The sequence below is a fragment of the Pimephales promelas genome, chromosome 21 (genome assembly GCF_988280905.1).
Source record: "Pimephales promelas chromosome 21, fPimPro1.hap1.1, whole genome shotgun sequence".
In the NCBI taxonomy this organism is placed as follows: Eukaryota; Metazoa; Chordata; class Actinopteri; order Cypriniformes; family Leuciscidae; genus Pimephales; species Pimephales promelas.
The window spans coordinates 29,067,182-29,083,705 of NC_142789.1; the positions used below are offsets into that span (position 1 = coordinate 29,067,182).

General features: G+C 36.3%; 1 protein-coding gene across 6 annotated transcripts in view; it reads left to right on the forward strand.

Annotated features, from left to right (window-relative positions):
- Positions 1-12,327, forward strand: part of slmapa (sarcolemma associated protein a) — a 59,665-nt gene extending 47,338 nt beyond the window's left edge. For 4 of the 6 annotated variants that reach the window (XM_039673435.2, XM_039673437.2, XM_039673439.2 and 1 more), the window contains 7 exons: positions 2,925-3,044; positions 3,133-3,207; positions 4,604-4,909; positions 6,835-6,952; positions 7,305-7,476; positions 8,648-8,782; positions 12,009-12,327. In XM_039673435.2, coding sequence (XP_039529369.2) covers positions 2,925-3,044; positions 3,133-3,207; positions 4,604-4,909; positions 6,835-6,952; positions 7,305-7,476; positions 8,648-8,782; positions 12,009-12,101 — 1,019 coding nt within the window. In that variant the 3' untranslated portion in view covers positions 12,102-12,327. Of the gene's footprint in view, positions 1-2,924; positions 3,045-3,132; positions 3,208-4,603; positions 4,910-6,834; positions 6,953-7,304; positions 7,477-8,647; positions 8,783-10,115; positions 10,204-12,008 lie in introns of all 6 variants that reach the window. The other 2 variants (XM_039673436.2, XM_039673438.2) reach the window with 1 other exon arrangement.
- Positions 12,328-16,524: the final 4,197 nt, after the last annotated feature.

A 16,524-nucleotide genomic window follows, 5' to 3' on the forward strand; every position in this document is an offset into this window, starting at 1 on the left:
ACAAAAATCTTGTTTAGACTTGCATCGGATTTAATTCAGTCTAAGTGGGCTCTCGTGATCGCAGTTTAACGGGTCGTCAGATAAGGAGCACTGGCTCTTGTTAAATGGATCAGGGAGGAAGTGCCTGTTTCAGCACTTCATTGTTTGTGGACCGTCTCGATGAACCGTAGTGCGTGCCAGGCAGACTCCGAGGCGGCCAAGACCAGAGTGACGTGTGCTGCCACCTCTGAGGATCATTAGAGTCACATTTAAAGAAACATCTTGATTATTTTATTCCTAGTAGGTCTAATGATGTAATTGTTGTAGGAAAGTCATTCTAGCTGTTTGGTGCAAAAAAACACAACACTAGCTTCATAAGTGGACCTCTGACCTGTACCTAAGGTCAAGTTGCAGAAAACTCAATATGCACTATGTAAATGTAGCCTATCATATGGAAATGTGCTAATATGCAAAGATTATTATGCTCAAAGGATCCTAGAACCAGGGGATATTAACTGTATTTACTTCCCATTAAATCAGTAGTTCTCAACCTTTTTGACTCCATTCTACTCGAGAAAATATTTCAATTTTTTTTTTTAATTACTTGAAAATTTTATAGATTTTATTAATTTCTCTTAATTTGTCTTAATTTCTTGAAAATCTTGGATAAATTAAAAAAAAAAATTATAAGACAGCAAGAATCCTGGTTCTTAAATAAAAACTAGGGAATAGATTAAGAAATATGTTGGTTTTCATATTTATTTTTTCATATATATATATATATATATTTTTTACATTTAAGCCATTTTATGGCCCACTAGTGAACCATGGCCTCCTGCTTGAGAACCACTACACTGACATCTCAAGCCAACATAATAATTGTTCAGTTTATTATCAGTCAGAATTCTGCTGTATTTGTTTTGGATAAGACATTTGCATTTGATTTTGCATTTTGATTTGTCCAACAAGCTTTTGTTAAAAATAGCTCTAGGGGGCGCTGTTTGCTCCAAGATCACATCTACTCTTGGGCGTCTGGCTCGAGTTATTCAATCGCCTTAATGAAGAGTTATCTGAACATATGTAACCTTATATGGTTGTGATACTCAATCTCAGCAATAACATTCTTTTGAGAAGCTCTTGATGAAATCACCGGAGGAGGAGCAGAATGAGATTACACACCACTTTAGGCCCCCTCTCATTAAAATGAATGGCAAAACTTCAGAAACGACAAGTTCGTTACATCATTTTGCCTGAAAGCAACTCCCTCGCTCGCAGTAAACACCCTCCGTCTGACATCATGACGGATTACCAGCCCTTAAATTAGCACATGACTTCACCGACATCTGTAGTGTGTTCTGAGAGGGGGGACATTCATCAGTTTATGGTCAGAGGAGGTTTCCCAAAAGCCTGTTGTTACAAGACCACATTAGAGACCAACTGGATGCTCCTCAGAGAGACTGCAGGGGCAAATGTACGTTTGCTCGGCATGAAGTTTGATGAGAGAACTAAGGAAAGTGTCTAATGACTCTTTTGCTTGGCCTGGTGCAGGTCATCTCAGTGGCTCATCAGGGCTCTGTTATGGTTTAAGTTGTCTATTGTCCGATGCTTTTTAGATGTTCTGGTGTCCTGTTTGATGTCTGTGCATGTTGTGCATTTGCACTCAAGTCTTTCACTGATGGACCGAGCACAGAGAAATGCTTTGTGCTTCATGTAATGAATTGATTCTGAACAAGCATCTTGATTCTGGTTTGCAGTAAACAAGTTTTAGTGCTTGATGTTTTTGCTCATGGGGTCGAACAGAATCATTTGTGGCTCCTAATGTTTGGACAGAGTTTTGAACCGTCGTGATTGTTTCGTCTCACGCTCACGGCTTTGGGGCGATGAGAGAAGTGTTTTAGCACGGAAATGTTTGCAGTCTGAGACTGAAAAGATCAATTTATTAGAAACTAGATGTTTTTACACACACACATATATATATATATATATATATATATATAGTTCAGATGCAAAAGCCTCTAAATGCCATTTGAAATTTTCTTCTAGAATGATGATTTTTATCAAACTTGTATATTTAAGTTCAGTAATTTCACTTAAATGGCACTGATAATTACCTATTAATTGTTATTTAAGTGAAATTACTGAACTTAAATATACAAGTTTGATAAAAATCATCATTAAAGAAGAAAATTGCAAATGGCATTTAGAGGCTTTTGCATCTGAACTCTTCATATATATATAACACTTTTCAGAATACAGTTTCACAGCTGCTTCAGAAAATGCCGTCTGAATAAATGGTACAAAATCAAATTATTTTCCGGTGTTTTCCTAGATATTTCGTCATTGTCTCATTGATTTGACAATGTATATTTATGATATATATTTATAAATTAGGTGGTATTAAAATAGCTGCATTATATTTAAAATATGATATATTTTTATTATAGTATTTAAATGCTCAGTGAAATTCATGATGCATCCCTACTGGTTAAAATATAGTATTACATAGTAAATATAGTATTTTTTTTTTATATATATATACATTTGTGTGCTGAATTTTTTTATTTCACTTTCACAAGAGTTCAATGTTTCATAGTTTCAAATTTTGCAACCCTAATTGCCCAGCTTTACAAATCTGCAACTCTTTATAAATTATACCCTATGTGTTTATTTTTTTTACCACTAATGGGTTCCTAAAGGCATGTTTATTTGTGAAAAGGTTCATGCATCATCAGTATAAAGGGCTAGAATCACTTAGAGAAGTATTTCGCAACAAGCTGCATGATTTGAGGTTTCGTTCATGCGATGCAGGATGAGTTATAAAAGCAGTACTTTGGGTTCAAGGTTTCACTCATTAGGTCTGTTTATCTCTGTCTTTTTACCTCATGTCAGCCATGTTATTTCTTCATCCTCCCTCACTCTTCCATCTGCTCTGTGTATGTTTGTAGAAATGGACAGGAACCTGGAAGCTGGAGACACTGAGCAGGTTATCCCACACCTCCACCGAGAGCTGCAGGAGGCCCAGGAGCTCGCCAACACCGGCAAACAGAAATGCCTTGAGCTTCAGGGTACGTCAGGGTGTCGAGTGCCAGTGATTCTGCATCAATAATCACGAGTCATGATTGCGTGAATCACTGAACATCTTTTTCCCATCAGCCCTGCTTGAGGAGGAGAGGACAACCAACAGACAGCAGACTGAAGAATCTGCTAAACAGATCCGCTTCTTACAGAGTGAGTCCTCAAACACTTACACACATTTCTGCAGTGTTTTGACTTCATCGCTTCATAAAATGGATCTAATTTGAAGCTAATCATCAGTATGGGTTGACCTCTAGTTTTAACCGGTGCACCAAAATGATTATTTTTACTGAAATTATATAAACAGAAAAGTTTTTTTTTTTTTTTTAAATAAATTACGTTTATTTAATAATCAACCCTCGGATAAAAATTGAGCTGTATTAGAACATTTAGATTTTTATTTTAACTTTTTTATTATAATTGTTTCTACTCCCAATCATTGTTGAAATATAAATCTTTAAATGTGGCTGTAATAACTTGTTTTGATGACGTTTTTATTATTCAGAGTAATAAGTAAGACAACATGTTGAGTAAAAATTAGGGCTGTGCAAAAATTAATTGCGATTAATCGCATCCAAAATAAAAGTCTGTGTTTACATAATATATTTGTGTGTGCAGTATATAATTATTCTGTATATATAAATACACACACATGCATGTATATATTTAAGAAAATGTGTTATTCATGTATAAAATATTTATATTTATATAATATAGATTATGTATTTATTAGAGGTGGGCATAGTTTAATTTTTTTAATCTAGATTAATCTAGATTCTCACGAAGAGTCTCACGTTAACGCAGCACGTTAACGCCTATAACGGCCCACCCCTAGTATTTATATATATATATATATATATATATATATATATACAGAATTTAAGCACAAATAATTCTTAAATATATACATGCATGAATAGGTATTTATATATACAAAATAATTATATACAGCACACACAAATATATTATGTAAACACAGACTTTTATTTTGGATGCGATTAATCGCAATTTGCACAGCCCTAGTAAAAATATGTTTTTGCATAAATTTTATTAAATGGCTTTTCTAAATATATCTTTATGTGACATATTTACAAGTTCTATTAAGTTAAAAAACATGAGACATGATACATTTCAGTCAGTTGTACTGTACCTTATTTTTAACACCTTCTAGTGTTCATGCATGTTTATTTTGTGCTATAACTAGTAGTAAAGAGATGATTGGTTCACAGAGGCGCTACAGCGATTCGACATGCCACATTAAAGAGTGCCAAAATAACGTTTATTAAACATTTTGACAGAATTTGAAAACTCAGACTTTGTTGCATATCAAAAAGTAACAAAGCACAATTCTTATTGTGATTCTCTCACTGTAAATGAACGTTTTAGTCATTAAAAAGTCATTAAAAATGATCTCCGCTCTCCAAAACGGTTTCAGACACAACCAAAAATAATTTTCAGTGCTTAAATTCTGGCGCGTCACTACTAGTTTGACCGAACACCACCCGAGAATCATGGTAAAAAAATGACCGTAACTCATCTTTCTCTTCAGCTCAACTAGCGAAGCTCCAGTCGGACATGGAGGCTTTGCGTGAGCAGAGGGAAAACACTATTTCCACCACCCGAGACGAGCTCTACAGCGCCCAGGAGGAGATCCTGGTGCTCCGGCACGCCATGGAGGCCGCCACTGCCGAGCGGGAACGGGAGATCGCCGCCCTGCAGGGAGACCTGAGCATCGTCACCGCAGAACTGGACAAATGGAGACAGACGGCAGCAAAGTATGAAGTGGAGATCAGCAATCTGCAGACCAGCTTCCAGCTCCAGAGTCAGCACCAGGAGAGAGCCAGCCAACTCCAAGGTACTGACACACCACCACCACTCGTTTCTGTCGTCATTACAGCTCCCGTGGTGAACCTGCGGTGCTGTTTCTGTGTTTCTCTGGGTGCCATAAATCAAGACTTCAGAGGAAAAGTGGCTGAGATCATCACTGATCTGGGTGTCTTTGATCTCTCTCTCCTTATTAGCACCTTTGAAACATTAGTTTCCTCTCATTTGTATAGTTTGAGTTTATATACATTATAAATACGTTCAATATATATACATATAGATTCCAATTTTCCTGCTTTTACGCTTATATCTACAGCCAGCAAGATATGTCTGTTTTATTTAGGACATCAACATCTTTTTTTTATCACGGTTTCCACAAAATAAGCACCAAATCAGCCTATAAAAATGATTTCTGAAGGATCCCTAAAGACTGGAGTAATGATACTAAAAGTTCAGCTTTATCGTCAAAGAAATAAATTATATTTAAATAGAGATTGTAATATTTCACAATTTTGAATGCTAGACACTATACCATAATGTTTATTTGCTCTGCTGCCTATTTTTATTTTATTCTATCCATTAAGTTCTGGAAGATTAATTTCATTACACAAGAGTTCTTCACAGATTGAGAACGCACACATGTGTTTTTAATTTAGCCTTCTTACTGGGGTCTTTCTCTCCAGGCCCTCTTTAATGTGTCGTCCAGAGTCATGGAAACAGTTTTATTTTCGACCATCCTGCTGGGTTTATTTATTATTGATTGGTTCCTTGTTCTGTTTTTCACGGAAAAATGTATATAAAAGTGTTTTGACGTTGCTTCTGAGATCTTTTGGATCCATGTTAGGCTGCACAAATTCTCACCCATTAAAATAAAATATGGCAGGATACATTTAATAGTAGTGATTCACCAATGCTGAAACCAAAAAGTTTGGAAACGGACACACTGGGCTGAAAGCCAGAATGCGCAAGTATTAAATTAGCCTGTGTTTGAAATATTTGTCTTCACTTATATTGGATTATAGTTTTAACTGATGTGCCGAATACCTAATGCATACAATTTAAAATGGCTCAAATTTAAGTTCTCTCTAATTAGTCAAGTTTAATTTGACAGATTTTCTTTAAAATGATATATACAGTGAAACCAAATTTCTTTTTGATGCCCAAAATAATTTTTTAATTTGAATAGTAAAATGTAATGATTTATATTTAGATTAGATTGTGTGTCTCTCTCTCTCTCTCTCTCTCTCTCTCTCTCTCTCTCTCTCTCTCTCTCTCTCTCTCTCTCTCTCTCTCTCTCTCTCTCTCTCTCTCTCTCTCTCTCTCTCTCTCTCTCTCTATATATATATATATATCTCATATATATATATATATATATATATATATATATATATATATATATATTTATGTGTATGTGTGTGTGTGTTTATATTAATATTAGTGTATAATATTAGCATAATATTAATATAATATTAGTATATATATATATATATATATATATATATATATATATATTAATATATTAATATTAGTGCTGGACAACATTTAATCGAACCCAAAATAAAAGTTTTTTTAGACATAATATTTGTGTGTTCGGTCTATAAATATTTTTTTTATATATAAATCACACATGAATATAATTATTTAATAATTTGCATGTATATACTGTATATAACTTTATAAATCATTTATACTATATATGAATAACACATTTTTCTTAAATATACACGCGTGTGTAATTTATATTTACAAAATAATTATACACTGTACATCCACGTCACACATATTATGTAAACACAAACTTTTATTTTGGATGCGATTGATTGTTGCCCAGCACTTATATATAATGTATTACTTGTGTAATACATTATATACAATACAATATATATAATATTACTTGTGTAAACGTGTGTGTTTGGTGTGTTACATTATTTGTTCCCCTCTGTTTCTGTCTGTCAGGTGAATTAGAGAAGCTTCAGGCCGATTGCTCTGGTCTGCAGAATGAATGTGACAGTCTTCGGGCTGAGAAGACAACGCTAATGCAGAAACTCCTCAGACTAGAGGAAGAGCTCGACAGGTGGGTCGCATGCACACAAAAAGCCCATTCAATGTCGTTTAGATCATTTCACACAACAAAAGTGAGTCACCAGGATTTACAATGTTTTAGTACACAGTCCACACCTGCTCACATAAATGGAGAATGTTTGAATCACTCACCATATTACACAACTGCATCATGACAGGTTACCTTTGTAATGTTGAAGCACCTTTGTCCTGTACTTAAGCGCCCTATTCAGTGTGCTTACGTTATCATCACCGCTATGAGCTCATCTGCCCTAAAGCGTCACATCCACTCAACAACATGAATTTATTCCATTTTTCTGAAATGTAAACAGAAGAGTATTTATTTTCCTTTCTTTGTGTCGCAGTTCACGAGAGCGGAGTGAGACGTTGTGCAGCAGCCTAAACGATCTGGAGAAATCCCAGGGTGACCTGGCGAATAAACTGGGCTCAATACAAGACCAGCACCAACAGGACGCTAGCAAACTGAGGATCCAACTGTCCCAAGCGGAGAACCGCACCAGAGACCTGCAGAAGGAGGTATGATCAACTTCCCAAAGTTTTGAGCCGTATAATGGTGCGTTCAAGTCATCTTACCCTTACCTTTTGCTTTTTTTTTTCTGGTGGCTGTATTTAGGCGTCAAAAGTTGTGAAAATTATCTTTATGGACAAAAAGGGTCCATAACAAAAGTGTATTACAAACTGTTGTTGATTATAGGGATGGGCATTCGATTAAATTTTCTCAGTCAATCGTCGGAAGAATTAACGATCGACTATCGATTAATCATTAATATTTTTATATTCAAATTTAATATATTTCACTTTTTATAAATTAAAAATGCAATGCAAATACAATAAAGCTTGTTTTTCCTCGATTAGATCTTTATTACAAGATGATCAACTTGTGGCAGTTAAACTGGGCGTTCGGCTAAATTTGAAGATGTGCGTGGCGGTGCTCTAACGCAACTGAACCTGCAGCTGCGAGTTGGCCCTCGTGAGACCCTCGTTTGTTCCAAAATAATAAATAATAATAAAAAATAACTTAACCAAAACATAATAACATTAAGATCTGACAGGTTTTTTTAAAATGTAACTCAATCAAGGCACGGAGTCGAGAAAGGGAGAGAGAGATTAGCCTACCTGACAATCAATTAGGCTAGGCTACTTTAAGCGTCATAAAAAATAACTCTCATACAACTTCTGCTCCAGTCTACTGACTTTTGTTGAGAAAGATAAGCATGTTGATGACATGATCCGGGGTCAGACGTGACCGCAACCTGCATGGTGACCGTCAAGCCTTGTTTACACTTTCAGCGCATGAGCGTGAGTCTCTGCAGACTGCGCGCGGACCTCCCCAAACGCCTTCATGCTTGTTCAGACGTGTCGAGTGTAAACAAATGCTTCAGTCCAGCCACTGAAAACACCGCTCTGATGAGGGGACTGACGTTGCCGGGATGCACAGGCACCTCCGCGCTAACATGACCAGCCTGGGGAACACGTTCACTTTCCACTCACACTAAGCAACGCAGCAGCAAATTAACGTGATCGACGAAATTCTTAATGATCAATAATCGATCGTTGATTAATCATGCCCATCCCTAGTTTATTACAGAGCTTGTTTTTTGTGATAATCCAAAAACCTATGGGACAATCCTATTGATTTTTTATTTTTTTTTTATGATTAGATGTTATTCTCCCTCTTTCTCTTTAGTACGACGACACTCAGAATCTGCTGTCTGATCTCCGGCAGCGGTACGAACAGACGGAGCAGGAGAAATGCTCCATCAACGATGAGCTGGAACAGTGCAAGGTCAACCTCAAACTCCTGCAAGAGAAGAGCAGCGCTGTGAGTCTCGCAACCAGCACGTTTAATCCGCAATGCAATTTCAGCCTATACTATACTTCATTTAATTAGCTGTCGTTTACATTACGCCATTTAATGCAGTTGTCAGCAACCAGTGATAGATCTTACTTGGCTGTTTTGCATGGATCTGAAGAACACACACACACAAACACACAGATTTTGTGAGTTGTTTGCAAATATTCTTTGCTAACACCAACGTTTTCAGGTGCAACACGTTCAATTCAATTAAATTTTATTTAAGTATAGCACACTTAAAACAACCAAGGTGCTTCACAAGATAGATATACAACAATACAATACTCGCACAATAAAGTAAATATAGTAAAACACTAAAATATACTATAAATGAGAAGTAATAATGTTTACATTAAAAAAGATAAAAATAAAGAATTATTAGAAAGTTGTCAGGAGGGATAACAAACCTAACTCGAATGAAACGCCAAGGAGAAGAGAAGTTTTTAGCGATGATTTAAAACATTTTATAGTTGGACAGGTTCTGATATGGAGATTTACACTGTTTCTGTTTTCTTATACAAACAGAAATGCCCAATAGGTTTCATTAGGGTTTCATTGGTGCGAGGAATTGCTCCATTTATGGATATTAATGTTTGCCTCCATTTTGTTTGTTATATGAAGAGTTCAGATGCAAAAGCCTCTAAATGCCATTTGAAATTTTCTTCTAGAATGATCATTTTTATCAAGCTTATATATTCAAGTTCAGTAATTTCACTTGAATGACAATTAATAGGTAATCTTCATTTTAAATATACAATTTAAATATACAAGCTTGATAAAAATGATCATTCTAGAAGAAAATTTCAAATGGCACTTAGAGTCTGAACTCTTCATATATAAAATATTTCACTTTCAGGTTCTCCTTTTTTCATCATCATGACCTATGAGGAGAATATTTTCTCACTTTTAGTTTTAATTTTGTGGGGTTACAATTTGCTACACAACACTGTAATTATCACCTTAGTGTATCCCACAATCCCACTGCTGATTGAAGTCACAATCACTTGTCTTTGATTGTAGATATATTTAGTTGAATGCAAATAACCAGTTTTTTTTCCTTTGCTGTGTGTTATTAATGCCTCGAACACTGTCCTCGTTCCTGATGTCATGCTTCTAGATGTGTCTGTGGTTTTGGGGCGTCTGATATTTTTGTTTGTGTCGATTTATCAACGGATCCTCCCACTGCACCCTTTTTTGTTTGTATGTTTGTTGTAGTTGTTCGACTCCCCAGCCTGATTTCCGTTGAATAGTTTGAAGATTGATTTTTTGTTTTATTTGTAATATCCCTTCCCTCCTCTAGCCATCCATATTGCAGCCTGTCCAAGCCATTTTCATCGGTCTATTCCTGGCTTTGCTGTATTGGTGCTTCAGCCAGTTGTGGTAGAAAGGTACACACGCTCCTGTTGAGTCTGTGTTTGTGTGTCTCCTGTATATATCATCACATATATACGACCTGTGCATGGCAAACTCTCATTCGTCATCTCTGCACCCGCTTCGCCCCAAAATCCCTTTTTGGTGCTTGGCAAACGTGGGGAACTCTACTAAGAATCACCTACTACTAACCAATCACATTAACTGTCTGTCTTGCTTGGATCGCCATAATGGTCATATAAATCTTTGCATTTGGGGATTTTGGATTCTTTCTCTATTTGTTTTCTTTTGTTCTGGGGCATTTTGGTCATCATATCATCACCATCTTTTGCTTTTCTTCTTTACTTTCATGAAATTAAAGGCATATTTCACCCAAAATTACCATTGTCATGGATTCACCCTCATGCCGTTTCAAACCTGTTTGACTTGCTATCGTTCGAAGAGGTTTTGAAGGAAGTTCATACAGTGAAAGCATAAAGTGATCAGTGGCTGTCAATAACAAAGCAGCAGCATAAAAGTGTCATAGATATGACTTTGTGACAACCAGTCGGTAGGATTGGATACACTTGCATCACAGGTAGTTCCTATTGTGCTGGGTAAGACCCAAATCTAATTTAGTCCCCTCAAAAGGCATTCCTACAACTAAAATCATTCCCATTTCGAACATCGAGAACCAAAAAGCATGTATTTCCCCCAATAGTATGAGAACCCTTATACATTATGTTCACAGTATAGTTCTTTCAAGGTGCTTGCTAATTTTGTTTACCATATTTATATGGATTTCCATATTTTCTGCACTAAAGAATAGCATTAATATGAGAGAAAAAAAATAGCTTCAAAATTCATGTATTGAGCGATTTAATGCCAAAATAAAAGCCCTATAGTTTAACATTTATTATTAACCCTAAAACCGTATTCTGGACAAATGTGGGCAAAATAATTTTGATTTATTTTTAAAAAATACTTCCCTTGATCTGAGCGGTACAAGACTTGGCTACTTTTCCTAAGTTTGCCTCCTGAACACACATTTTTTTTCCCCCTCAATTCTACAAAGTTAAGTGGGTGAAAAAAACTCCTTAATCTTGTATTTGGGTCAAAAATGGGCACCCATAGAAATGAATGGGAAAAACTGTAAATTAGAGCATCCTAAAATAAGCCAAAATCACTTCATCTTTAGGTTTTAGCTCTAAGAACTTATTGGAATGATATTTTAATGTAGTTAAAAAAAATTAAAAATAAAACATAAAAATAAGCATAATTTACATACGAAATATGGTACATTTTCAAGTAAATAAATTCAAAGATACCCCCAAAATAAAAAAAAACACCATAAATGGGTAGACAAAACTTTATCAAAGACAGTGATATAACATTTATAATAAATAAAAATGATCACCACACCTGAGTCCCAACATTTGTCCTCAATTACAGGATTATAAAGTGAGGGCTACTGATAGTCAAAGGTTTTTCTTTTTTACTCCTGCTTTTTAGAAGAAAGTCACACGGGTTTGAAACGACATTGAGTAAATGATGTCTAAATTGTAATTTTTGAGTGAACTGTCCCTTTAAAACGCTACTTTTCTTTCTTTAAGTTTAAAGAAAGACTGTCGTGTTTGCTTTATAACTCCTGTGAGGAAACTGGTCCTCCCAGTTTCACTCAAATATTTGCTTTTCCTCTTTCTCTCCGTTTATTTGTGTTTCTTGAACTCTTTGTCTCTTACAATCACCCAGGTCTCTGTCTCTTCAGCTCCAGTCTTCAGTGCTCTGGTGCGTCTAATGACCTTTATTAATCGCACTGCTGTTTCTCTCCTCCCGGTTTCAGAGCGGATGGATGCCCTGGATGCCGGTGATTGCCGCAGTGGTCGCAGTGACGGCAGTGGTGCTTTATCCCAACGTTTCCAAGAGCTCCTCTTGAGAACATCAACCAATCACAACGCAATGTCAGTTTTGATCCGGGCACATGGCATAAATCCGAACGTAATACCTCTCGTTTTGACAATTACAGCCCCGATGTCTGTGTAAAATGCAAATGTATATAGTATAGAAAGAAAGAGGGAATAAAGTTCTAATGCATATTATAGAATAAATAATCTATCTGCATTTTTTGATTATTAAAATGGCCTAAACTAGGTCTAACGTTCTGTTTGTTTTCACGTTTTCTGTCAGCCACTTGTGGTTATCCATGTTAGATGTGGTCAACCCAAATAGATGAGAATATCTGAACTCTAGGGCACAGAGGGGCAAGTGCCTACTTTAAATACTACAACTAGGTCTAGTTCACATGGAAGTGCCACTCATTAATTCGATCCTGAATGGACAAAAAAGTCTCAATTTCACGTCATCCGTGCTGTTATTGTGTTCGATCCGACATGCTTCTAGCACAGTGATGTCGTCGTTCTCTATGGCTGTTTTCTCTTGTATCATGTGTAATAAGCAAATGTTCACGTCAGAGACACACTACAAGTATTTAGATGGTTTTGAAATTCAATGTAGGATTGTGGTCAATGGAGCATTGACCTAAAAAAACAAAACAAAAGTTGTAGCTTTTTACCAACACACTGTCCTGCTGTTCGGACTTCGAGTTGAGTTTTTCTGTACTGAAACTCCTACAGTACCTCCTGAAAAAGGCTCTGGGATTTTGCTGCCTTACCTGTACAATAGGTCTCATGGATGCAAAGGCTTTAAAATGAATGTTGGGAAATGATAAATGGGTGGAGGCGTCACAAATCCACTCCTATGAAGCACAGAAATGGGTGAGAGTGAGTTATTTAGGGGGGTTGTTTAATTTTGGATGTGCAAGCTGCTTTGAGACTGGAGGAAGATGAATTAACCAATGATGTGTTTGGTGTGTGGTTCACATTTGTCTGCTGTGCTGTAAATAAACAGTCTTGGAGCAAAAAAGCCTAACTCATCTGGTTCAGCGTGTCGAGGATGTTTTTGTTTTTGCATCCTTTGTTGTTTTACTGGAAAGACTAAAATCCAATTCAACATGGATTTGACCGTGAATGCAAAAAAAGCAACGCTTGTAGCACAGAGGGAATAGCTTTAATGATGAATGCATTCTTTACGCAGCATGATGGACTTTATTTTTAGGATCCGTTTGGAACGTTGTCCTTCACGTTAGATAGACGAATGCTCATAGGCCGTTTGTAAATATGTATGTATGAATGTTTGTGTGTAAATATATGTTATAGTCACAAAATAAACAAAATTGGATATAAATGATATTGGTCATATCTAATTTGCTGCTGGAGCCAGTTTTCAGGATATGATGCGTTGGCCTTTTCCTTGTTTTACATCGCCGTTCCATGTACTTTTATAGATGCATTTTTAACATGCAGTTTTCCACATTCAGAATGCATGCTTGAAATGTGCTGAACACGAGGGTTTTCTTGCAAACGCAAATGAACGCTGAACCTAGGCTGGTTTTTGTAAGCTTAAAATGTGTATTCTTCTGTCAGTTCAAAGATGATGAGAGTCGTCAGTTTCGAATCAAAGCTAAACCTGGTGTTTTTCAGGGCCTTTGAGGAAAGATGTATTTAAACCGGTCACCAACTACCACCCGAGTCAGTACGGCGCACTGCCTGTATATAGTTTTGTTCGTAAATATTGTTTTTTTTTTATTTCTTTCTTTGATTGAGAGCTCAGAATGACACTTTTGTTTTGAACATCAAAGATAGTTCGTTGTCAGAATTCTATTTTGTAAAAACATAATACAGATAAGGGGTATTTGCACTAACAAGTGTGATGTGCATGACTTCAATAAAACAATTTCACTTTCCTTGACTAGTTTGATTCTTTTTGGTCAACTTATTAAGTGATGCAGAACACCTACTGTACATATGAGCATATGAACATGTACTTTTTTCATAATAGTAACTTCACTCTAAAAATGCTGGGTTGTTTTAACCCAATTTTGGGTCAGATATGGACAAACCCATCCATTGGGTTACATTTTTAACTCTAAAACCGTATTAGTAAAAGTAAAAGTTTTCCACTTTTTTTTTTTTGACTCAATTCTACAAAGTTAAGTGGGTGAAAAAACTCCTTAATCTTGTATTTGGGTCAAAAATGTGCACCCATAGAAATGAATGGGAAAAACTGGAATTTAGAGCATCTTAAAATAAGCCAAATTAAGGCACCAGGTGACCGCAAAGTCACTTCATCTTTAGGTTTTAGCTCTAAGAACTTATTGGAATGATATTTTAATGAAGTAAAAAAAAAGCCTAATTTACATAGAAAATATGGTACTTTTTGTTAGTAAATAAATTCAAAGATACCCCCCAAAATAAATAGACAAAACTTTATCGAAGACAGTGATTTAACATTTATAATAAATAAAAATTAGGATCACACCTGAGTCCTCTGTGCCCACATTTGTCCACAATAACAGGATTAAGGGTTATAAAGTGAATATGGTTACATTTTTAACCCAATGTTTGGGTTTGTCCATATTTGACCCAAAGTTGGGTTAAAACAACCCAGCATTTTTATACAAATACGGACCCCTAATTTCTAGAAACCTTAAACAAAACCTAGTATCTCATGAAGTTTTCACCCAATAGTCTTGAAATGTCGTTTGTATCAATGAACACAAGATGGCAGACCTCACAAAAGCCTTTTAATTTTTATAGTTTATGTTATTGCTACACATTATTGAGCATCTTTGGAATTTATAAGGCACCATAAAATATATTTGTTCTCATGACAAGATTCCTTTCTTAAGCACCCCGCCCCCTTATAAAGTGAGTAAAGTCTTGAATATATTGGTTGAATTCTTCTTTTGTCTGGAAGTCAGGACAGATCTGTAAACTTGAGATTGTGATCCTCGTTGTGATGGAAGGCCCGTGTCAGCTGTCTGCGCCCACTGCCAAACCTCATCGACTCCTCTCACACACATCCAGGGGCCCGTAGGGGCCTTCGCTTTGACATGACTGTGGCATGTGGGCGTGTCACCCTCCCTGACTCACTCAGCACATCATCGATGACAGGAAGTCTGATAACACCCGCCACACCCGTCCTGAGATAATGCAGCGTCACTCACTCTGAAAGACCGTCGTGTCGAGATCAAGTTCAAGGCATTACTATTACTGTATGTTACTCATAGTTGAGAGTCTGGGATTTGGATCTCTCTCTCTCTCTCTCTCTCTCTCTCTCTCTCTCTCTCTCTCTCTCTCTCTCTCTCTCTCTCTCTCTCTCTCTCTCTCTCTCTCTCTCTCTCTAGCCTATAACGATTCGTTGAAAACGCGTAATGAAACATTACTGTGTTTGGGATTATTTTCCTTGGCAAAATATAATGCAAAATAGACAATGTTATAAAAATGAACGTCACCTAACATTTTGACTACTTTATTGTCAATAAACTGTCACATTTGCAATCGTGCGGATATTCGGGAACACGTCACTATATGTCCTGCTAAAATATTAAAGGTCACTTTTTGCCCATAGGCCTACATCTTGAATTTTTAGGACATTTTTGCACCTAACCACCCGTTCATTTCAATATATTTATTTAAAATAACAAACAAAATAGTATGATGCCTAAAAATGCACTTTTCCAAACAATGACGTTCCTCGTTTAGAGCTGTCGGGACGGATTTCGCGGGAAATCGCTTTTTTATGCCTGGAGAGGGAAAATTTAATTAAAAATACAGCTAGCCTATATTAGTTGATAAAGTATTGACCGTTTTAATCGCGATGATTTAGCGATGACAACTTTTAGAGACCCGTTTGCCATGCATCAGTTCTCCAGACAAGGACATTGGCAGAAAACTAGATAATTGATCCAATGTATGCATCTGAAATAAATCATACATTGAGAAAAACATAAAAGCAATAGCCAATTTATATCAAACATGATATGGAAAGAAAATCATTACGCCTATGATAAGGAGACTTATTGTGAAGTTAGCTAACACCAAACCTCAAATGATTGTGCTCTGAAACTGACTAATTCCATGTCATATGATAATCCATCTGTGATTCTGAAAAAATAAATTAATAATAACTTTAACAAATGACTGGAAAAGCCTTCAAAAGGTCTGGAGATAAAATACAGAAAGATTGTTTTATAATATGTGTCCTCCAGACAGATAATGTGCCTCTGCATGGATGATTCCATTACAATGAATAATGCTTAATACTGTCTGGCAACATCTTGATGATTCATATTCATCTGGTAATATGATGCCAGCACTATCAAACTACCATGCCCACAGTATCATCATCATGCAGGCGATTGGGTTCAGCCCAGACTGACAGACAGGGAAGCAGACGACACACACACACACACACACACACACACACACACATGCTGTAATCTGTGCGTCAGGCGTGTT